Source organism: Girardinichthys multiradiatus, chromosome 22 (genome assembly GCF_021462225.1).
Source record: "Girardinichthys multiradiatus isolate DD_20200921_A chromosome 22, DD_fGirMul_XY1, whole genome shotgun sequence".
NCBI classification, from domain to species: Eukaryota; Metazoa; Chordata; class Actinopteri; order Cyprinodontiformes; family Goodeidae; genus Girardinichthys; species Girardinichthys multiradiatus.
Window position 1 is genome coordinate 43,775,173 of NC_061814.1, and position 24,704 is coordinate 43,799,876.

General features: G+C 45.8%; 1 protein-coding gene and 1 long non-coding RNA gene across 2 annotated transcripts; both read right to left on the bottom strand.

Annotated features, from left to right (window-relative positions):
* Positions 1-5,886: 5,886 nt before the first annotated feature.
* On the bottom strand, positions 5,887-9,018 carry LOC124858921. Its single transcript, XR_007035969.1, has 2 exons — positions 8,489-9,018; positions 5,887-8,458 (listed from the first exon to the last, which is right to left on the bottom strand). It is a non-coding gene; the product is annotated as an uncharacterized LOC124858921 (long non-coding RNA).
* A 41-nt stretch (positions 9,019-9,059) lies between these two features.
* On the bottom strand, positions 9,060-23,804 carry tbc1d12a (TBC1 domain family, member 12a). The gene is made up of 13 exons (XM_047351234.1): positions 22,222-23,804; positions 14,289-14,424; positions 12,068-12,195; positions 11,908-11,990; positions 11,593-11,710; positions 11,403-11,509; positions 11,234-11,317; positions 11,048-11,142; positions 10,896-10,967; positions 10,687-10,815; positions 10,485-10,594; positions 10,093-10,351; positions 9,060-10,019 (listed from the first exon to the last, which is right to left on the bottom strand). Exons 1-13 carry the CDS (start codon positions 23,343-23,345, stop codon positions 9,945-9,947), a joined length of 2,520 nt encoding a protein of 839 aa, XP_047207190.1. The 5' UTR covers positions 23,346-23,804; the 3' UTR covers positions 9,060-9,944.
* Between the last annotated feature and the right edge of the window lie 900 nt (positions 23,805-24,704).

The window sequence follows — 24,704 nt, forward strand, 5'->3', positions numbered from 1 at the left end:
GTTCTTCTTTCAGATGTGCATTAGACTCCTCAGAAAAAACTGGTTGAAAAAACCAGGAAAATCACCTCTGGAGTCTTTTATTTTGGAGGGATCAAGTTTGTTTTGCGCCTGAAGTTTTATTTAAAGCTGCTTCTAAACCAGATCAAGGCTGGTAGACTAACAGGACTAATTAATTATGTAATTTAAGGGTTGTGATCGTCACATATTTGGTTTCTAAATTTTCTGGACTGCAGGCAGACGCTTCCTCTTCTTCCTCAGCCATGTCTTCAGGATGTGTACAGAATAAGGTTTTCCAGGGTCCTAGTAAAAAACTTTTACATGGATGTTCCTGGAAAAGATGAAGATGAAGCTGCACCTGTTGCTTCCTTGTGTTTTTCTTCTAACAAAGACCTGAAATACTGATGTGAGTAGTCCAGGGTCCACTGTGTGATGGTCTCAGATGCCTCCTAAACCAAAGAGGTTTGTTTGTCAGGGTCCAAGTACAGGAGCATTAATCTCAGAGGAAAATAGGTTTCATGTTAGATTCTAGTTCTCAGAGCTCATTTCCATCCGCACCCGACACACTAAAACATATATTACCCTCAGAACAGTACAGGATTCTGGTTCTGGGCAAACTGAACATCCGGCTTCTTTTCTGCACAATAAACTTTGAGAAAGTAACTTTATATTGCAAAGCTGGACATAGTTTCCCAAGGTAATCCCTACTCCATGTTCAGCTGCTGATGAATGATGGTTCTGGATGCAGACCCATCTGAGGGATCCGACATTACGGATCTCTTGCAGAAATATTCACACTTTGTGAGTTTTTTGCATTTTGTCGCATTATAACCACAAACATGAAGGTGTCTTATTGGGATTTGATGTGATGGACCAAGTTTAAAGCAGTTTAGGTTCTTTTTTTAATGTCTTTGTGGCGCCAATGGCCTTCATTCCTCAGTAGCTGGACAGGAAGAAGGGCAGAGAGAGAAGGTGAAAACATGGAGGTTCACCTTCCAGCAGGACCACCACCCTGGACGTACAGCCAGAGCTTTAGATCAACAAGCAAATCCATGTGATAGAATGTCCTAGTCAAAGTCCAAACCTAAATCCGTGTAAGAGTCTGTAACACCTGAAACCAGATCTTCACAGATGCTCTTCATCCAATCGGACTCTCTAAGCTAATTTGAAGAATGGACAAAACCATTAATCTGTGGATCTTCAAAGCTCGTAGAGATGAACTCCAAAAGACCTGCTGGACCTGCAAAGAAAGGTGGTTCTACTCAGTGTTGACTCAGGGGCTGAACTCTGATTTTTATCAAAAAAGTTCTGCTTTTATTTGCATTTTGTTGATCATCATATAACAAATCATCTCTTAGGGACTGAATTAGATTTTGAACTCTTGGTGGACGTCTGTCTGCAGAGATTTAAGGTGGACTGACTGAATCCAAACAGTCTGTTGGGATAGAGAGATGAGTGGAAGAGGAGGAGAAGAGGTTGAACTGAGGAAGAGAGATGAGTGATCCAGTCATCCAGAGGGCTACCAGACATCCCAGAGGACAGGAAACGGTGTGTTGACCAACAGTCTACTCCTCCTCCTCCTCCTGCTCCTCTCTTTTCATCAGCTCTTCGTCATAAAAAAACTAAAACTTCTCTGTATGTGGTCAACAGTTGGTGAGTTGGTACTTTACTTTCTGCTGATGCAGAAAGGTGTTGCATCACAAGCTCTGGCTTAATCACTTCCTGAGATAACTTCATTAGATCACACAAAATCAGAAACGAGACTAAATCTACACGAGAACGCCACAGTTTAACGGGGAAGTTAGAGCAAATAAACATTTAAAGATCCATTCTGTGTTGAAACACTTTGTTTCTGCAGGTCTGCTCAGTGTTTAGGGATCTTTTAGGAATTTTTTAACTTGGATTTAAGGTTAAAGATTTAAAACCTAGACCTGCCCCTCAGAGTTCTCACACCTGACTTGGATTTGCCATTCAAAGACCTGAAAATGGACCTGAACTTACCCCCAACGGACCAGAAACTTGACTTGGGGTAAAACACTTGAGACTCCTCTTGTTTTCACTTGTTACTGTTTTCAGATTTGAGACCTGACTTGGACTAGCCCTTCAAAGACTTGACTTTGACTTGAAGACTTGAAATTTGACTTGGATTTGCCCCTAAAAGACTTAACACTTGATTTGGATTTACCGTCTTATGACATGTGACTTGTTTCGGACTAGTTGCAAGAGACTTGGGCCTTACCTTAGAATTGGGGTTAAAGGCTTGAGGCATGAATTGGACTGGCCTCTGAAAGACTTGACAATAAACGACTTGTGTTTGACTGGGACCTGTGGTAAAACATTTGAAACGTGGCTTTTCCCTGAAAGACTACAGAATTGGCTTGGTGCAAAGGACTTGAAATTTTACTTAGACTTGACTTGGACCTACCTTTTAAAGACTTGACATTTGACTTAAAAAATCCCCTAAACGACTTGTATTTGACTGGGACCTGTGGTAAAAGATCAGAAGTTAAAGCGGACTGCTCCAGTGCTTGTTTGCTAACCTCTTTAGCTGCTGGGATTGCTGCGGTGGATCAGTGATTTGTGCTGCAGTATCACAGCAGGAACGTCTTGGGTTCAAATCCCACTCAGGCCTTTCTTTGTACCTCATTCATCTGTTTCTTTGTCATGATGATAATTAATACATGAAATATTCAGGGTATGAAGTTTTGATTTCGATAAATCATCCTTTCTGGAGGTTCCCAGGAGGTAGAACAGGAAGTAAAACCCGTTCAATCATGTTAAGAATAGATGATTTTAGAGGCTTCTTCCGGTCTTGTTTAAAACCCTCTGCATGTGATCACATCCACCAGAAACGTCAGACTTCACTAAATGTATTTCACTTTGTGAATCAAACAGATTTAGGCCAGAAAACCAACGTGTGCCTCAGAAGATTCATTACAGATGTCCACCTGGGCATCATCTAATTTAAACAGTGTGAAAATATCCTTCAGGTTTCACTTCTGCTGAGTTTTTTCCGCTTTTATACACTCATCCGCTCCATGCTATGCAGGTCTCCTTTGCCCTGACCTCCCTGCCTCCTGCTGAGGCATCTCAGAGGCCATCGGGGGCCCGCTTGGCTCCTTCTTCCCCTCTGGCCCCGCCTTGACAGGAAACCCGTCAGACTGCTGCCAAATACCTTCCTCTCGCTGCGTCTCAGCAAGAGGCCCCATGCCGGCCTCGCCCCATATCCACCGCCAGCCTCGGAAATACCCGAGGCCCCTGGGCAAGGTCATCTGCCAGGGTCTTCACACCCTGTTTGAATCAGCGTGAAGATAGAAATCTGCAGGTGACCTGTGAAAGGTAGCACAAGTCAGCATGGGTAGAAGATCAGCTCTGCAGTGATGAATTAGTCCTAATTAGATCTGAAAAACTCAAATGTGATGTTTTTCTGCATTTTGCTCACAAAAAACAACAACTAACCTCTGCTGTGAGGAAGAAACGTTTATTATTTCATTAATGTAATAATGTTTTCTTCTTGTCCGTCAAGCACTGTGAAAATAAAAGAAACTGGACGAAATGGCAGCGAAACGTCTTCTTCTGCACCTGCTCTGAGATTTTTTATCACTCAGTGAATTTTACAGGGTTTAAAAAAAAAAAATACTGGGGGGCAGCAGCAACCTGAATGATGTGAAAAAGATGCTTCAGGCTCATCAGGAAGGCAGCACAGCAGCGAAGAAAAGAAGGACCAAAACTGCTCCTCTGGCTCCACCTTCTGGTTGCAGCTGCACACAGCACCATGGTGGTTTCTCACCAAGCAGACAGACCTGGAAACTGGTCTGTATTCATAGTTCTCACCTTCTCCAAGTCTTAACTTGGGACCAGAAAAAACAAAGAAATAACTTGTTTGGCCCTGAAAGCCCACAATAAGACAAACGGTAACTGGTGTTCAGGAATGCATCAGAGAGAGCAGAAAAATGAGAAACACCAAAAGAAACGAGCAATAAATGAAGGGCAATTTAGAGAGACCAATCATCCTGACAGTCATGTTTCTGGAGTGTGGGAGGAAGGTCTCGCATGGAGCGAGAACCTGCTCATTCCATGCAGAAACACCCCAGGCCAGGAGTCAAACTCGGGACCTTCTTGCTGCACGACAGCAGGGCTACCAACTGTTCCACCGTGCAGCCTCAAACGAAGAGCATCTTGCGTAAAACAACCAGAGAGTTGGAAGAGCTGTGTTGTTCGTTGGATGTTTTATTTGCCTGAGGAGGAGATGTCCAACATGTATGATTGAAGGGGGCATATGGGCAAGAAAAAGGGGCCCAGACTGTCTGCAGATCACATATTGGTGCTGTGACATCACCCTTATAGGTTTCAGGCTGAACCACTAAAAGGTGGGACCTTCTGGGTTCTAGATCTGTTGTGCAGTTGGAATTGGTTTCCTCACTAACAGGAACAGTTCTAATGTGGTCCAGAAGCAAAAGCACACTAATAAGACCCTTTGTTGAACGTTCCCCAATCAAATAAAGATTTAACAAATCACAAACTGGTTGAGACATATTCTGCTGTCGGTGTAGAATAATCTGGGTTTAATGAGTCTGGTGTTATTTTCAGGGTTTCAACAGAAAAAAAGAGGACCTCCTAACAGGTCAAAGGTCGCTGCTTGTATTCTTTTTAAAATCCAAGCAGCTGTTGAATTTAAATGTTTAACAAAAATTCACATTTTTTTGTGATCAAACTCAAAACAGTAAGCATTCAAATCTTATTTAATTCATCTAACTTGTTTTAAATCTAATTAGTAGCAACATTTCCAGCAGAGAGAAACGAAAAGTGAATGACTGTCCAGTGGGGCCTTTCTGGCAGTAAATGCCTGGTAACTCAACGGTCTTTATAGACGACTCGGAGCTCCTCCTGATCTCCCCCAGAACCGAATCTCTGCTTACAATCACTTTCTCTTAACAGGAATGACTCTCAAACTCTTCTGTCCTCTCCACACTTTTATTCTAAATAAGTCAGAGGAATGGTTACAGAGATCAGCGCTGAGGCTCCCGTACTTAACCCGCTCGGTGCTTGAAGTGACGAAACGGCCCCGAAAGGAAGCTGACCCATGGTTTTCATGTCTGGTACTCCCTCCATGGAAGGTACACTCCCTCAGTGTTTATCAGTAGACTACGTGTCGTCATTGGGGTGTCTATCTGATAGTGTGATAGCAGGCGTCCAACACTCAGTCTAAGTGTGGCTGCAGCAGTCTAATCAACCCACTGCACTAAACGTTATGTCAAACTGTAGGTCATCGGTTCTTCTAATGTGAGGATTCTTATCCTCTCCTAACCAGAGTGAAAACATTAGCATTTATACTTTATCATTATGGCATGTGTGTGTAAAAGCTCTAGAAGTAACAGTAAGCAAGGTTATTCCTAACATGAGAAAATCCAGATTATTCCCACATCGTTCCCAGGCGGCTGGAAGACGTTGTTCTTGGAGGAAGTTCTGATCTCCTTCTTGGGCAGAACTGGAGGAAAACCAACATCCCGTGGTTGGGAAGCAATCCCACACATGGATCAGATCTCTATGTTCTCCTCAGGACTCAGGGTAGCTCTGGACTTCCTGCTCTATGTGAAAAAATGTTTTTTTTCTATAAATTTACGGATAAGGTTTTTACCGACTGATACCAACTTCTCGTTTCATTGGAGATCTGGCCTGCTGGTTCTGGTCAATCCCAGTTTGGGGGAACATTAACATTTAGAAATTGGTATCACTACGTTCTGATGTCCTGAACCCTCGACCCATCTTCTCTAAGGATGATCATGTGCTGTTTATCATGCTTCAACCCTCCTGAATGATGACTTCATCTGTTGGTGGTCATAATGTTATGGCTGATAGCTGTGTATGTATTTAAAGGACATCGCAGAGTCTGATTAATTAATATTTATTTACACGTTAAACTGGCGGCCGTCGTGTGAAAAAGAACATTTTTACAGTTTATTTACAGCGACCGTAAGGCATTATGGGAAAAAAAAACGAACACTGAAGCTGAATAAAAGTTCAATAAAATATAAAACAGCCTTTAAATAATAAAACATGTTTCTGGAATCTTCTCACTGTAGTTTGAAGCCGTCCTGAGAAGATGTGTGGAGTTAGAACATCCTGTAAGCAGAGATCCAAACTGGACTCAACTGTTCTGGTTCTGGACCGGTTAGTTTCCAATCCTATAGAAAATCTTATTCATTCATCAAGTTTTAGTTTAAAATGAATAATTTAATTTAAAATTTAAAATAATTTACAAGTTTGACGACAGTAACAGGAACCAACTTTAATACTTTAAAGCAGCATGTTGGAGGTTCTGGTGCTGCTTGCGTCCGGTCTGGCTGAATTAGTGTCTTCGTTAAAGAGGAACCTCCGCCACAGAACCCCAGAACCTCCCGTCACTCATCCGGAACCAACAGGAAGCGGGTCGGTACAGATTTCCTCCATCAACCTGATAACAGAGAAGCTTTAGTGTAGGAGACCAAGGTTCCTGTAGGTTCCCTCAAAGCAGAAACAGAACCACCTCCTTCAAATGTTAGTAAAAAAAAGTTCTCAGCCCTCTTAGAAGAATCCCAGGGTTCCTACGTGCTCCTGGGAGGTTTTGGAAAGTATTGAATTTCCTTTAACATTTTCCAGGTGAGTGAAGGTACAGAAAAATGTTCCTTATTTAAAGGTACATGAAGATGTTCCTGTTCTGTGGAAACATCTGATCTACATGTTGTTACATGGACCTAATCCTGTCTGTTCATCATGAAACCCAAAGGTTCCTCATTCCAGGACCTTTTCTGCAAGCCACCCAACACAGAAAGCTCGGTTCAGGTTCTTGTATTCTAGATCTAGTTGTTTTGGACAGGATCTACGTCCTGGTCATAGGTGAGGTTCTGAACCCAGACGGCGACCTTCACCTCTCAGCTCTGAAGCCACGCAGACAAAGCCATGATGCATCAACCCATCATCATTGAACCCCTCTGCTTCTGGGTGGGACTCATCCCCGACCCGGAGGGACCTTCCACCTTTTTTCCCCAGTGGAAAACCGGGCCTCAGACCATGAGAAGCTGGTGTCGGGTTGGATCATGCAGATAATAAAGCCTGACCAATGCACCAGTTAAACAGGTCCGGTAGTTCGGGTCAGAGTTCTAAATATGTGAAGGAACCCTGGAAGAAACTGAGCGGAGAAGAACCAGCAGACAGTCTGGAGAACGAAACCTCCACCAACCTCAGCAGCACTGTTGGTCTCCTCACATTTCTAGATTCCCTCAGAACTTCATCTGCTCTGGTGTCTCTGGTGGGTTCCAGCGCCGCAGTGAGAGATCCAGAGGGTCTGCAGCTCGCTGAGGAAAGTACTGAGCAGGAGAGTTCACAAGAAGGTTCTGTTTGATTCTAGGCTTTTTGGCGGAAAAATAGAAATTATTTGAGATATTTGTTTCATCACTTTGGTCAGATGTCAACCTGCCTGAAGCACCGAGACACAAGAAGCCTCAGAAAACGGCTCTGCTGAACATGGGTCTCTAACCGTTTACTCCACTTCAGTGAGCCAACTAGTCCAAAACACATCCCCATCAGAACACTGGACCGGTCCGCAGGGTGGACTGCAGTACGGATGAAAACAAGCATCAGTTAGAGAAGGAAAAACAATCTACCTGCTGCTGTTCACCAGGAACCTTCACAGCAGGTGGAGAACCCACCAGAAAAAGACCTGCTGGAAGGCCTTGTGGGTCTGCTAGCTGGAGCAGGTTCAGGTCATGAAGAACTTTGAGTCTGGGTCATGGTGGAGCGTGGTAGCAGAGCATCAACATCGTGGTGCCTGCTTGGTATTTAAGGAAGCATGATTCCAGTGACAGCTAGCTTCAAACCAACATGATGATCTTCTGTTATCGTTACCAACATGCAGAACAGAACCTACCAGATGTTCCATCCAAGCAGGCTTATGATCTAATCTATTCTTCAGCGTTAGCTGCAATCCATCCTCCTTACCGTCCCTCAGCTACCTTCTCTGCAGCGCTGCTGTCTAGTCCTGACTGTTGCTCTACAAGTCTTCATCCTCTGGAGGAACAGCCTGATACTTCAGTGACTGAAGTCCAACAGCAAACCTGTGCTGCAGGTTCTCAGGTGAAGGTACCGGTTCAGAATCAACAGAAAATCCCAAGTCGTGCATCAACATGCTGCTGGTTGATGCATAGAGTGGGAGATGATGCATTTAATGAGAGAAAACCATCAGACTTTTCAGTATCTGACCTGCTGATCACTGATCTGGTTCTGATCTCTGGTAGACTGAACCCTGGAGCTCATGGACCGGACCCTTTTGGGTTCTGAAACATTATTTAGATAATATTCCTTAAAAATAACGGATAACGGTGATCTTTAATTTGAAGAAACCTCAGAAAACTGAATTGTTTTATATTTTTGCTTCATCGCTGACTCTCATAACTGCAGGATCGAGAAGCTGCAGATGAATGACCTTCTGATGGACCAGCTGCTGATGAATGACCTTCTGATGGACCAGCTGCTGATGAATGACCTTCTGATGGACCAGCTGCTGATGAATGACCTTCTGATGGACCAGCTGCTGATGAATGACCTTCTGATGGACCAGCTGCTGATGAATGACCTTCTGATGGACCAGCTGCAGATGAATGACCTTCTGATGGACCAGCTGCTGATGAATGACCTTCTGATGGACCAGCTGCTGATGAATGACCTCTGATGGACCAGCTGCTGATGAATGACCTTCTGATGGACCAGCTGCTGATGAATGACCTTCTGATGGACCAGCTGCTGATGAATGACCTTCTGATGGACCAGCTGCTGATGAATGACCTTCTGATGGACCAGCTGCAGATGAATGACCTTCTGATGGACCAGCTGCTGATGAATGACCTTCTGATGGACCAGCTGCAGATGAATGACCTTCTGATGGACCAGCTGCAGATGAATGACCTTCTGATGGACCAGCTGCTGATAAGTGACCTTCTGATGGACCAGCTGCAGATGAATGACCTTCTGATGGACCAGCTGCAGATGAATGACCTTCTGATGGACCAGCTGCTGATAAGTGACCTTCTGATGGACCAGCTGCTGATGAATGACCTTCTGATGGACCAGCTGCAGATGAATGACCTTCTGATGGACCAGCTGCTGATGAATGACCTTCTGATGGACCAGCTGCTGATAAGTGATGTGTTTTAATGACAAACAGGAATGATTCAGTTCTTCATGTAGGAGCAGGTCACAGTTCAGGAACAAAAGGGAATAGTTTTATGGATTCATTTTCACATGATGCAAAGAATAAAAACACGTCATTCTGCAGCCGGATCTCCTGCCAGCTGAAGAACACGTTGGTTTCATTTGGCTTAGACTTTGACCCATCAGTGTGGTTCCTCTGTGTTCTCCGCCAGGCTTCGGTCCTGCAGGAATAAAGTGCTCTGAGAGGAAATCTGGATCCTGGAATCACGTCCCAACTGAAGCACGTTTGCACCGCCGGCTCAACGTTTCCTGTCTCTGAATCCTTCATCTCCACCATCAGCTGTGACTACAGGGTCTCTGACTGGAATAAATACTCTTTAGGCTTTTAGAACACCTTGGAACCTCTGAGCTCACAGGAGCCAAACTGCCCAGCAACAGATTCCCATCATCTCCAGAACCAGGAATCTGGTGCAGGAAAAAGCAGCAAATGAAGAAGAATTGAACCACAGAGATGTTCCTGATGGAGCAGCAGCAGTTTGGTGGCGTCCCAACATGGAGGCAGCAGAGCGACTCACATGAAGCCGGGTTTTATTTTCTGCGTTGAAATCCTGACAAAGATCAGGATGAACCAACCACCTCGGAGTGCGGTTCATTCATCAGGAATCTCTGGAGTTCCCTCATCTTCACCTGAAGCTCCACAGCTTCTGCTCTGAGTTTGGCTTCAGGTCCAGCGTCCAGCTTCACAGCTGCAGGAACTAGTGTTAGCTTCTCAAAGCTGGGCTGCTGGATTTCTCCGCCTCTTTAATGTTTCCATCCTTCATCACAGCAGAAAACACCTGGAACAGGAAACAGGAAGCATTTAACACCAGGAAGTTACTTCAGTCCCGTGTGACTGGTGACGGAGCTGACCTGAGCCCAGCGGCGGTTCCTGCTGATCATGTGCGTGTTGGCCATGGCCGTGAAGAGCGTCTGCGGCTGCAGGTCGTCCGGCAGGCGCGTCAGGAACTGAGCGATGTGGATAAAGTCCATCTGCATCAGGACGTCCTCGTACAGCCGCAGGATTCCCAGCCCCGTCCGGAACAAACTCTCCTCGCCGTCTCTGCAGAAGACGTCCCACACTCGGCACGCCACGTCCAGAGGGAGCGACTTGCTGTACAGAGTGAAGATCCTGGACGGATGAAGAAAGAAGCAGTGAAAGGTTTGAGTTATCTTTACTACCAAACTGCTGGAACACAAAGCTTCACCGTCAGTGGAACCACTTTACATCCTCAGAGTGTAAACCAACAGGTTCAGAGACTCACCAGTCGATCAAGTAGAGGTCAGGGGTCAGGCTGTTGGTTTGGAAGTGGCCAAAGAGGCGCGGCAGATTCTCCTCGAAGAAGATCTCAAAGGATGTGAAGTACTTTAACATCTGGAACACAGAAGGAGAGGAGAGAGCAAGTGATCCCTGAGAGTTTAGAGTTTCTGGTGATCATCATGATGATGAAGACTGCAGGTTGTTACCAGCTCATGGTCCACTCTGAAGAAGGCCATCTGACAGGGTTTGTTGAGAAGGTTGGCAAAGGTGATGAAGGCCTCAGCCTCCTCCAGGTTGAGGATCAGAACAGCAGCGATGAACGACATCCCCTGGACCTGAAACACATGAAGGATCTCCAGGTCCATCATAAAACCCAGAGGTGGTTGGATCAAAAGCAAGAGGAGAACGGACTCACGTAGCCGATGTCGGGTCTGTAGCAGGTGTACGCTCCCAGCACGCTGTGCAGCAGGTCATGGTAAGGACCGCCCTGCAGAGACAACAGGAAGTTAAACAAAACATCCAGACGTTCCTCCACCGGACCCGTCGGAGCTGCTGCAGGTCTGTTACCTTCTGGAAGATGAACAGAGACGGGAAGGTTCTGGAAATATCCAGTTTGATGAGGTCCAGACTGGACTCTCTGTCAGCCAGCGAAGCTCCTCCATCTAACAGAGAAACACAGAAGAAACTTTATCTCCAGGATGGAACTATCAGCTGAGCGCGTGATGAGAGAAGCTTTAGATTCTGGTTTGGTACCGCTCTCGTTGTCGTTGACCGAGCTGGTCTCGCTGTAACTCCTCCACTTCTCTTTGGCTCTGGACAGGAAGATTTCATACAGCTCTGCAGGGAGACAAACAGAACCGGACCTTAGTCACCGGAGCCGTCGTGTTTCATGTGAGGGAGAGAACCCACTTCCTGTCGGTACCTGGCGTGATGTTGAGCTCGTTCCCGATGGCCAGACTCCACACTCTTCCTCGGACTCCAGGAGGAAGTCCCTGCCACCAGAGCTCCCTGACCCGCCGCGTCCCCTTCCTGGAGACACACACACACACACACACTGAGCTACAGACACACACCTTTACTCTGACAAACAACACAGGACTGTGAGGACATACATGGTGTCCCAGTGGGGCAAGATCTCATTGTTCCAGATCACCATGGCATTGGAGATGCTGTCCTCCTGTCGGTGTCTCTCCTTCATCTGACGCTTCTTCTTCTGGGCTTCTTTCATCTCTGATGGAGACATCAGACATTTTCAGGTTACGTACTAGCTGCTGGGCCTAAAGATCCCATCTGAAAGTGGACTGAAATGGAGTAAAGAAGCTGCCAAAGTAAACTGCAAACCTCTGAACACCCTGAGAAGGTAGGGAGACCAACTGAACCACACCATTTTAACAGATTAAACATGAGGAACTGGTTTGTATGTTCACCTCTCCTCTTGGCTCCTGCCACCATCTCCTCATACTCCAGTCTGTGTCGCTGAGTTTCCTCCATAGACTTTGCCGGCAGGTTCCTGAGGGACAGAAAGAAGAAGGTCAGATGGTTGGACAGCTCTCCTGTTGCTGTCTGCAGCCTGTTGTAGAGACTCACGACGGCCTGTCCTCCAGGATCAGAGCAGTGGTAGACAGAGGCTCAAACTCCAGGTTCTTCCTCCTTCCTGCAGCCTGGGGGCACTGGGGACTCGAGGACGCACACAAGTCCTTCGCCTCTTCCTCCTGCTGTGGACGATAAACGAAGAGGAGCTGAAACCCAACAGCTTCTCTCAGCTGGATTCTGCTGAAACTCAACATCTAATCCCATGTTTCTGGTGGGAAGCAAAGCGTACTTAAATTCTCCTCTAAGTTCACATCCTGATGAGAAGAAAGGATGCAGCAGGTTGGAGTTCCAGGAAAATGAGCATGACAGCTGCAGAAGGACCGAGCCGTTTATTTAACGTTTCATGTTTAATATTAAACAGTTTCTACTGTTCTGTGTTTAAAGGTCTCCATCAGGTTTGAACACTATCACCAGTTTGGTGCAGAGTGAATGACTTCATGTATGTTAATCAGCCCAGGCATCCAGATGAATGGAGATGTTTGTAGAGAAGTGTGTGTGACTTTTCTGTACAATGAACGCCTCATTCAGAGGAGGACAGCTGCAGCTCAACACCACAACACACACCTTTTATAACGTCACTTCTAAACACGGCCAGCAGGGGGAGCCAGAGGAAATCCTGTGACTGATGCAGTCAGACAGAAGATCAAAACTAGCTACAGCTATAAAGTTCAGAACCAGTTGTCATTTATCGGGCCTGGGCTGCAGGAGGCTGCAGGTCCAGGGGGACCGTGTCTGGGACAGAACTGCCCTGTTAGACCTGCCTCCACTGATCCGGCTCAGGTCCATGAGATGTTCAGCTGCTGGGATTCATCAGCAACAACAACATTCCCACTGGGAGATAAAATCCAATTTCTGTTTCATCGAGAAGGTCCTAAATGGGACTGAGGTAAAGGCTTCTGGTTCTTTTGTGTCCGTTCTTCCAAATAAAACTTTTCTTTACAACTCAGATTGTTGTGGAACAAAAACAGGAACGGCCCAAACTTAAAACCTGCTGGAAAATAATTACAGAAAATAAACTTGAGAACATCTGGGAACGTTGTCGTGGCAGGGATGCCTCGTCGCCACAGTTTTCCGACGTGTCAGCCACTCTGAGCCAAACCACATGTGGCGGGCTGCTTTCCCGATGAATCATATGATCGGAGCGAACGTAAACACCAGCAGCTGTCGGCTCCTAGTGTCTGAGGAGCAGGGAGAGTCACGGCGGGGTTGGAAAGCTCAGACTAACCTAACAAACACGCTGCCTGTTGGTTCCCAGGGTTGAGGACTAGATTCAGGCTCAGAGTCGGAGCAGAGCTGCTGTGTTCCTCCGTCTCTGAGCGCCTCTGCTTACATTCAACCACAGCGTGTGAAAGTTATTATCATCGGCCTCATCAACAGCAGGCTCTGTCTGGAAGTCGCTTAGCAACCACTCACACTCCCAGTAAATCCATTTTACGGTCCCAATCCAGACATGACATACCATGAAAACAGATGCAGGACGAGATGAATGTCAGGAGAACCCGGCCGGAAAACAAATCAGAACCTACATGTTATCCAGTTAAAGCTTCAAACTGGTTCCTATTAGACTGGTCTGGTTTTTATTTCCACTATAGATAAAATGCAGCTCACACAAAGCTCTGGATTTACTGCTGCAGCTACGTTCCATCACCTGTGGTCAGGAGATTCCAGGCATGTCCTACTGGGCCCCATCTCCGACCCAGAAACTGAGAGCTCAGGCTGCATTCATTCTTAATTCAATATGAGGCAAATAAGGCGATGCTGATGTTCCAAACCAGGTTTGTCACCCTGATGTGGTCCCGTTGGGGTAGTATCATGGTATGGGGTTTGGATCAGTGCCTTTGGCAGAGATCATTTCCTCTTCTGTGATGGCTGCATCAATGCAAGAAAGACCAGCAGAGATTTTAGGAAAGCTCACATCAGGCAGCAGCAGTAAAACACACGACCCATGAACGGAGGCCTTGGTCCTCGACGCGGCTGTCCCAACTTCTAGTCCCAACCTGTTTGTCTTGCCCCTCTCTCCACCCCATTTCCTGTCAGCTCACCTTTGGAAGAAATTAAAAATAAAGGCCACTAGTGCCTAAAAATGAAAAAGATTCTGCTCAGATCATTTCCCCAAGACAATAATAACCACATATTCTATAAACATGGCTGAGAGATGGAGGGTTACGATGCTCTTATTTACGGGAACAGACAGATGAAGAAGTCAAGAACGAACCTGCTGAGGAGACATCGTGGCGGCCAGCTCCCCTCTGGGATCCTCCTCTCTGTTTTCCGTCTTGCCAAACAGTCGCCATCCTGTTGCATTGTGGGACACTGCCTTAGACTCTTTGGGTTTCCTAGAAAACAGGCTCCTGAAAGAGAGATGAAAAACTAAACTGTTACTAAGGTTGATCCGATTTAAACAATGTGATTTAATACAGTAGCAATAAAAAGTAGTTTGTCTCATCGAGGCAGAAATGTAGATTAGCTGAAGCTAATTTATCTGCAGAGTCTACAGCCGTTCATTATGACCTCAGCAGGTCATCTGCAGCTTCCCTAGTTAATTAGGTTTTCAGTGAAATGATCTCTGAAGCAAATCATCCCCACAGGAAACCTCAAACCATAAAGTAAATGAATAAATAACCGTTAGACGACACCAGTTGGAACACATGATTTAATTGTTTCAGTCTGGAAACGTAATATTTAAATACCATCTATAACCATTTTATTCTATGACCCAAATATCAGCACAAAATATTCTGAATAGAACCCTTTTAAACCTTAGCATTTGTTCTCTCTGTTCACCACCGGGTCCGTTTCTCTCCAGTTCCGAGACCCAACCAGTAAAACCAGTAAAGTATTTACCTTGTGAAATAATAAGAAATAGTTAAGTATAAAATTAAGATGTAATGCCAAAATGATCAGTGTACAGAGTATATAATTGAACAGATACGGAGTGACATTCACCTTCGGTACCGGGCCCCCCTCAGCCCATCTTAGGGTCCTGCAGGATCGTGAGTTCTGCTTTTATCTACGCCTGTTCTTAACCTTCCTAAAGGTCATCCTCTTGTATCAGTTTATCTTTGACTATGTGTTGCATCTTATGTGATATCAACAGTTACAGGTCCTTCTCAAAATATTAGCATATTGTGATAAAGTTCATTATTTTCCATAATGTCATGATGAAAATTTAACATTAATATATTTTAGATTCATTGCACACTAACTGAAATATTTCAGGTCTTTTATTGTCTTAATACGGATGATTTTGGCATACAGCTCATGAAAACCCAAAATTCCTATCTCACAAAATTAGCATATTTCATCCGACCAATAAAAGAAAAGTGTTTTTAATACAAAAAACGTCAACCTTCAAATAATCATGTACAGTTATGCACTCAATACTTGGTCGGGAATCCTTTTGCAGAAATGACTGCTTCAATGCGGCGTGGCATGGAGGCAATCAGCCTGTGGCACTGCTGAGGTCTTATGGAGGCCCAGGATGCTTCGATAGCAGCCTTTAGCTCATCCAGAGTGTTGGGTCTTGAGTCTCTCAACGTTCTCTTCACAATATCCCACAGATTCTCTATGGGGTTCAGGTCAGGAGAGTTGGCAGGCCAATTGAGCACAGTGATACCATGGTCAGTAAACCATTTACCAGTGGTTTTGGCACTGTGAGCAGGTGCCAGGTCGTGCTGAAAAATGAAATCTTCATCTCCATAAAGCTTTTCAGCAGATGGAAGCATGACGTGCTCCAAAATCTCCTGATAGCTAGCTGCATTGACCCTGCCCTTGATAAAACACAGTGGACCAACACCAGCAGCTGACACGGCACCCCAGACCATCACTGACTGTGGGTACTTGACACTGGACTTCTGGCATTTTGGCATTTCCTTCTCCCCAGTCTTCCTCCAGACTCTGGCACCTTGATTTCCGAATGACATGCAGAATTTGCTTTCATCTGAAAAAAGTACTTTGGACCACTGAGCAACAGTCCAGTGCTGCTTCTCTGTAGCCCAGGTCAGGCGCTTCTGCCGCTGTTTCTGGTTCAAAAGTGGCTTGACCTGGGGAATGTGGCACCTGTAGCCCATTTCCTGCACACGCCTGTGTACGGTGGCTCTGGATGTTTCTACTCCAGACTCAGTCCACTGCTTCAGCAGGTCCCCCAAGGTCTGGAATCGGCCCTTCTCCACAATCTTCCTCAGGGTCCTGTCACCTCTTCTCGTTGTGCAGCGTTTTCTGCCACACTTTTTCCTTCCCACAGACTTCCCACTGAGGTGCCTTGATACAGCACTCTGGGAACAGCCTATTCGTTCAGAAATGTCTTTCTGTGTCTTACCCTCTTGCTTGAGGGTGTCAATAGTAGCCTTCTGGACAGCAGTCAGGTCGGCAGTCTTACCCATGATTGGGGTTTTGAGTGATGAACCAGGCTGGGAGTTTTAAAGGCCTCAGGAATCTTTTGCAGGTGTTTAGAGTTAACTCGTTGATTCAGATGATTAGGTTCATAGCTCGTTTAGAGACCCTTTTAATGATATGCTAATTTTGTGAGATAGGAATTTTGGGTTTTCATGAGCTGTATGCTAAAATCATCCGTATTAAGACAATAAAAGACCTGAAATATTTCAGTTAGTGTGCAATGAATCTAAAATATATGAATGTTACATTTTCATCATGACATTATGGAAAATAATGAACTTTATCACAATATGCTAATATTTTGAGAAGGACCTGTATTTTTTCTAAGCTGTAGCAGTGAGCGGTGCTGCAGAGATATTTAATTAGGACAGCAAAGAGATGATTAGAAAAGGCCACAGAATAATACATCCATAACAATGCCCCCCCCCCCCGCTGAGGTGGAGAAGATGAGCTTAAACCTTTGACTAGTCTGAGGAATAATAATAATTAGCTGTAAGCACTAACAGTAGCGGTTTCAGTGTGATATTTTTATAAAACCGATGAGAAACAGTGTTGCTTCACATTGGAACAGTTTGGGGAACATTTTCAGTTACTCATCGTCACATTAATTAGCTATTGATGACAGTGTTAGCATGCTAGCATTAGCACATAGCATTGCTAACACTGACATCCTCAGAGGACACAATGGCGTGTTTCAGGATGTTAGCATACGGTCACACACCTTCAAGGTAGACGTTAGCATCAGGGTTTAACCGACATATCTGTCAAAATGATGTTGGATCAGCAAAAAACTTTGCTTTCAGATCAATTTGTGTTTCTATTTCTCAGTTAAACGAGTTTTACACTAACGTCTGTTCGGAAAGATAATAAAAGCTTTGATAACAATTAAAATGTATAATTATATGACCCAAAGCAGGACAAAGCTGGGTAATCATTTTCAGTACGTTTTCTGCCACTTTCTTTATTCTGCGTTTCATTTTTCTGATTAATTTTCTTAAACTAGAAATTATCCAATCATTTCATGATTCATTCAGTAAAACTAGTAACGTTGTTGGTGTCAAACAAAACTACAGAAAACCGTTTCAGTTCCTAAAAAAAGTTAAGCAAGACTTGTGGTTACAAACATGGGGCTGTCTTTGTGCAGCGGCAGCAGCTTTTGGAGGATTGTTAACGATCTCAGTGGAAAAATGTGTGAAAAAGCTGCGAGATCAACACTTTTACATTTGCTTCAGTGGAAAGTCCAGGTCAGCTGACAGGAGGCAGAAGGAGGGAGACCAGGAGATGCAGAGGAGGATTAATGAGCATGACCAGCCTCAGCTGGAAAACCGTTTACTCTTCGCTCACATCAGAAAATTTTACACTCAGATGTTTCTGTCTCGGAAACTAAGACTTTTTTGCTCCAGGGTTTGAATTAGAAATCGTTGAACTTTGACCTCTTCACACTTGTGAGATCTCTCTGTCATTCTGAATCCTTTAACATCCATCTTCCCTTTCTGGACTCCAACAATAACGGCGTTCTCCGTCCCACCGACACTCAGAGCACAGATCAGACCAAAGCTGCTCTGCTGAACTGAGATCTGGTGACTGGACCAAACCCAGGACCTTCCTGGTGCTACCTTCTGCTCCACCATGCAGCTCCAGATAGCTGCCTTATGCATAAACCAGCTGCTCGCTCAAAGACTAAGGCGGTTTAGAGGAACCAACTCTGAGAACAGAAGTGAAAGTGAAGCTCCAAACAGGACAGACAGAACCAACAATAGATTTATTCATCTAAATAAATTCTGCCTTTCACATCTGACCAGACTCCTGGTTCTGTCTGCAGGAAACGGTACTTTCACCTCCTGCTGATCACTGCTGGCCTGTAGGAGGTCCACTGGTTCTCTTCATTGTCTCACGTGGAGCTCTGACACAACAAGTATAAAAGAACCGGATCAGAAACAGGGAAGTTAAACTCACTGTTAGAGTGGGTGGAGAGTTTCTACTCAGAACCAGAGATGTTTGCTGGTTTTACCCGAACATACAAACAGAAAAGAATCAGAACCGACACATCAGGAGCACGAAGGTAGAACACAGAGTGCTGCTTGGTGTTGGTCGGATCAGAAGCAGGACATCTGGATGTAGAAACCAGAACCGGCTGCGAGCTTAAATACTGAGTCATGTGACCCGCAGCGTTCCCCTCCGTCTGCCTGGATTTCCTGCGGGTCTCTGTGAAATTCCAGCCAGCTGCCGAGGCCCGCGTCCAGAACCAACACTGGAGCAGGAAGAGATTTAACTCCACACCTGCAGAAGCATGAAGCTCTGGAGCTCCACACCAAACCTTCTCACGCCGCTTCCTCATTGGACGGAAGAAACTTCAACGTGTGAAAATAAAATAATAAGAAACAATCCGGTTAAAAAGCTTTTTATTCGTTTATGGTTTTATTTTCCTTTAATCTACAGCAGCTCTGTTATCAGAGGGACTTTCAACTGTCGCTGACAGATTTTAACGGTTAGATTAACATCCTGGTTTCAGCTGAGCTCCAAGGTCCAAACTCCGCTATATTTAGGTTCTGGAGCTTTCTTTCCCTTCGGCCCAAACAAACGGTTCTGCGTATGTAGCAACCAATGTTTCAGATCAGTCATCAGCGAGCAGGCCGGTGTTGTGGTTACAGCAGAACATCAAATCCAATCAGCAGCCAGAAACAGAGAGCAGAACCACCTGAACTCTCAGGTCCAAACAAACATCTCAGTTATCATCTCCTCGGGCTCCTTCTGTTCCCTGTTCTGAGCAGAGACAGACCAAACTGGACCATGTGCAGGTTCCTCTGACAGAACCATGAGAGATCCGATATATCAGAATGTAAAATCATCTGCAGGTTTTCATTGAATTTCCAGGTCCGTTTGGTTCTGTGTTTATCTGGAACTTCCTGTACGTGTTTTGGCTGGATTACATGACTAAAATATGAGCTTCTCAGGAACTGAGAAGATGTGATGGCCTGCATGAGGAACGGGCCTGAAGCAGAACAACTGGATCGGTTGGTGAGTTCAGCCCGAGGAAACAGTACCAGGAGGAAGGTTCCTGGTAGGGAAACACACACATGCTCTCCAGATGGTCTGAAGCTGATGTGGGACAGAATAACACTGGTTCTGGTCCAGACGGGAGCCTTGGTCTAAACAATAAAAACCAGTTTAACGTCTCTGGGATCAGAATGAGCGCCGGGATCATCGGTGTTCTGCAGCTTCATTCTTCTCATTTGGACCGGGTCAGTGCTACCTCGGAGTTTTCCACTAAGCGAATGACCTCCTGTCATCCGACTGTCGGAGACACGGCAGTTTATTGTCCTCCAGGAGATGTTGGAAACAAGCAAAGACTCCCTGAAGCCACCAATCAGGTGCCAAGCGACCCAAACCCACCTCTGACATCCAAGCAAACCAGATTCCAGTCTGCTTGTGTGGTAACCTTAGAACCTTTCAGGGCCTCTGTGAGCAGATCCAGTCCTCACATTGTCTCATAAAGGAGCCAACGTTCATCAGCGCCGAGGAAGTGGATCAAACCCCAGCCTGATGGAGACACCTCCAGAACATCTTAACCAGGAACCAAACCTCCAACAACAAGAACAAGAGTTGATTCACATATACGGGTCAGGAACCAACTTCTCACCAAATGAAATCAATCTGTCACATTATTAAAAACTCATGATACAACATCTGGAGCAGAGGGTGGAGGTAACAAGTTCAGCAAGAGGACAACTCTTTAGAAGCAAAGACCCGACTTTTCTGACTGTCAGAACCTGCTGGTGGTCACATACGAGTCCACAGTGTTTTATGGAAGAGATCCAGAAGGTTAAAGCAACAACACGACCATTCAGTTACCGTCTGACTAAACTGACCTCCAAGTCAAGGATCACCAGCAGTTTAACCAACGATGGTTCCCTCAGACCCGATTTTGTCCTAGTTCTGCAGCTTTTGGAGCCTCCTGTTGGTTCTGGGAGGGTCTAACAAGCAGCTCAGTTTGCTTCTGCTTTGGGCCGGCTCTGTGAATTGTGACAGGTTTGCTCTTGGCCAGGTATGCTAACAATGAACACCTAAACTAATCTAGAACATTCTCAGAAACATCTCAGTAAATTAGAACAGGATCAAAAGGTCCAAATCTACATTAAATCAGGTCCAAACAGAGTTAGTTTAGATGATTCTGGCTTGCAGCTCCTTAAAACCCAAAATTCAGTTTGTCAGAAATTTGAATATTACATCAGAACAATAACAACGGATTTTAGCCCAGAAATATGGACCTACTGAACAGTGGGTCCATTTCCTGTACAGGACCTGCACTCAGAACTTGGTCTGGGCTCCTTTTGCATGACATACTGCATCAATGCGATGTGGCACGGAGGTGACCCGCCTGTGGTCCTGCTGAGGTGTTCAGGAAGACCGGGTTGCTTTAATAGGGACCTCCAGCTTGTCTGGATTGTTGGTTCTGGTGTCTGTCCTGCTGGAGAACGAAATCAGCATCTCCATCAAGCTTGAGCAGAAGAAAGCATGTCCTGGTAGATGGCTGAGATGACTGTGGACTTCAGAAAACCCAGTGGACCAGAACCAGCCGATGACATGGTACCCCAGATCATCTCTTGACTGTGGAAACGTCACACTGGACGTGGATTCGGTTCCTCTCTAATCTTCTTCAAGACGCTGGAACCTTGATTTCCAAATTAAAGGCAAACTTTACTTTCATCTAAAAAGGACTTTGGACCACTGAGCCACAGCCCAGTTCTGTTTCTCCTCAGCTCCGGTAAGACAGTTCTGAGGATGTCTCTGGTTCAGGAGTGGCGATGAGTGTGACAGTTGTAGCCCATCTTCTGGATCCATCTGTCTGTGGTGGCTCTTGAAGGTCTCAGCTGCAGTCCACTTCTCAAAACTCTTCAATGGGCTTTGCTTCAAAATCTTCTCAAGGCTGCAGTTATTCCTGTCATTTATATACCTTTATACCACATTTTTTCCTTCCACTAGACTTTCTATTTAAATGCTAAGATACAGCCTTCTGTGAACATCCAGCTTTGATAGCAATGACCTTTATGGAGGATGTCAGTGACTGTCTGCAGTGTCAGCCGATGATTGGTAGGCCATAACAGAACATTTCTGTGGAGGTTTTTATTGGTTCGATGTCATATTTAAACTTGCTGAGAAACTGAATAGTTGGTTTTCAGTAGCTGTGAGCCAGAATCACCCAGAAGAACAGATTTAAACTCTAGATGTGTATCACCCTGTGTATAATAGATCTTTAGAACACACCAGTTCTTAAATAAATTACATAATTTAGCTTTTCAATGATATTCTGATGTACAGCGATGGACCTCCGTAGTTAAAGTCCAACCAGCAGCAGTTCCGGCCGTGTTGGAAGAGCAGCAAACTGAAACATGCAGAACAGGGAGAAGGTCCAGGATTTACAACAAACAGATAAAAACATTTCTGGGTCAACTCTGAGTCCTGTAAGGTTACCCCCCGTCCCGATCATGGTGTTATTTGGACTTTAAATATTTCCTCCAGTGTAAATAGGTTCAGTCAGAACTAAGGACTGGTGAACTAACCCGGTTCAGATCGCAGTCTGGATTTCTGCTCCAGTTAGTGATGGACTCCTAGAACCTTCAGGGAGGCCTGCATGTGTTTTATTGTCTGAGGAAGTCAAACCTTAAACTTCATCAGTTGAGATTGAACTGGACCGGGTTTCTGGTGGGATAAAAGATCCAGGTTCTGGTAGGAGATAAAAACCTGTCCCTTACCTGGTGAAGAAATCAGCAATGCCGAACCTTTTGGGCATCACTTTGAGCTCCGAGCCCTCGGTCTCCTCGCTCAGTTTATCTGGGGCGCTCTGCCTCCGACCTGCCTCCAGAACCCCCGCCTCAGGCTCAAAATAAAAGCCCCCACCCCCATCAGGGGACAGTGGGGTGGCATCACAGCTGAGGGACACGGTGGTGGTGGGGTTAGTCCTCAGACTCTGCGGCCGTACCGGCACAGAGGGGTCACTGAGACCCTCCTCATCCTCCTCTCTGGTGTTGGGCTTAGACAGCGGACTGGAGGGGCAAGGTGAAGGTAGGCTGGACCTTGGTTCTGGGGTAGAGGAGTCCCAAAAGGGGTCAGCTGCTGAGGGTGGACCAGATCTCGGGCACTGAGGGTCCCTGTGGCTGCTCAGACAGTAGCCCCAGCTGGGAGCTTGGTTCTGCCTGAATCCCAGATCAATGTCTCTATTAACAGGGAAATAATCCGAACCGGGCCACTCACAACCAGAGCTCAACATGTGAAAACCACCGTTGGCTACCTTCACTTCTTCGCCGTCCATGTCACACTGAACAAGTCTCTGACCCAGAAACTGGACGGCCAGCAGATCCATTCCCCCATGAGGACTGTCAGCAACCCCGTGGGACACGTTGACACCCGGGCCCGAGAGGTCCGCTGAGGTCCGGGAGGAGTTCATCTGCAACCTATCATCGAGAAAAGTCCCTTTGCAGTCCCGGGAGTGTCCTTCATCCGCAGACACCAGATCCTGGAGCACAGCTGGGCAGGAAGCGACTGGTCCTCCACCTTCTCCCCTCTCTCCTGCTTCCAAAGGCTGCTCAAAAAATCCATTCAGACCGCCACAAATCCCCGAATGAACCGGTCCGGAGAGGTATCCGTGCTCTGCAGCCACCAGCAGGATCTCCGGGTCTTTGGTTGCATTCCTCCTGTTTAGATCCACCTGAGTCCGAGTTCTGCCGGCTGCCTGACCCCCGCTGACACCGACTAGCAGCGTCAAGCTGCGCTCCTTCAGTGTTCTGGGACCCGGTTTCACCTCCAAACCCACCGGTTCATCTACGTTTTCGTTCAGATCCACGGAAACCGAGCCTCCGTTCTCCTTCGGCGTTTCCATGACCCCTCAGTCCGCTACAGACGCCTTGGCCCCGACCGTAATATCCTCCGGCTCGGTGGGCCGAACTCCGCAGCAGCTTCTGTTGTTCTCAGAGGATCCGGCTACCATTTTAACCGGGGAGGGACACCACAGGGTTACCGGTGTCTGACCGGATCTACCGGGCTCATGTTGAGGTTCAGAACCTGAAGTATTTAGTCCGTGAAAGGAAGAGAAGCTCCCTGCCGCTGGAAGATTAATTAAATCCTTTCAGCTTGTTGCCGCAGCAACAATCCTCTCACCGCCCAGCGCCATCTTTAACATTCCCCAACAATGACGTCAATCTGACCCAAATAAACTCACAGCGACACCCGCCGGTCGCTGTATGCAACTGCCGCCCTCTGCAGGTCACAGTATGGAACTACAGCAGATACCTGAATGACCATGTTAATTCAATTCAATTCAATAATTCTTTATTAATCCCAAAGGGAAATTAAATGTTGTTATAGCTCATATTATGAAGGTTTCCTCAAAGAGCCGTTGTAGATGCTGATGGCTGTGGGCAGGAAGGATCTCCTGTAGCGCTCCGTCTTACAGCAGATCTGAAGAAGCCTCTGACTGAAGACACTCTGTTGTTGTAGGACAGTCTGATGAAGAGGATGCTCAGGGTTCTCCATAATGTTCTTCATTTTATGAAGAATCCATCTTTCCATAATGATCTCCAGAGGTTCCAGAGGAGTCCCCAGAACAGAACCAGCCTTCTTTATCAGCTTGTTGAGCTTTTTTAAGTCCCTGGTTCTGATGCTGCTTCCCCAGCAGATGATGGAGAAGAGATCACACTCTCCACAACAGACTTATAGAAGATATGCAGCATCTTGCTGCAAACACCAAAGGACCTAAGCTTCCTCAAGAAGTACAGTCTGCTCTGTCCCTTCTTGTAGATGGCTTCACAGTTGCATCTCCACTCTAGTCTGTTGTCCAGGTGAACACCGAGGTATTTATACTCCTCCATCATCTCCACTTCTTCTCCCATGATAGAAATAGTTTTTGACTTATTCCTGTTTCTCTTAAAATCTACAATCATCTCCTTTGTTTTAGTCACGTTGAAGATGAGATGATTATTTCCACACCATGCCACAAAGTGGTCCACCACCTTCCTGTACTCAGCTTCTTGTCCATCTCTGATCCACCAACGACTGCAGAATCATCCGAGTATTTCTGCAGATGACAGGAGTCTGTCTTGTACTGGAAGTCTGAGGTGTACAGAGTGAAAAGGAATGGTGAGAGTACCGTCCCCTGTGGTGCTCCGCAATAAGCATTTAGACTCTTCTTTGTAGGAAAATATCCAATTACAAAAAGAAAAAAAATATATCTATTATAAAA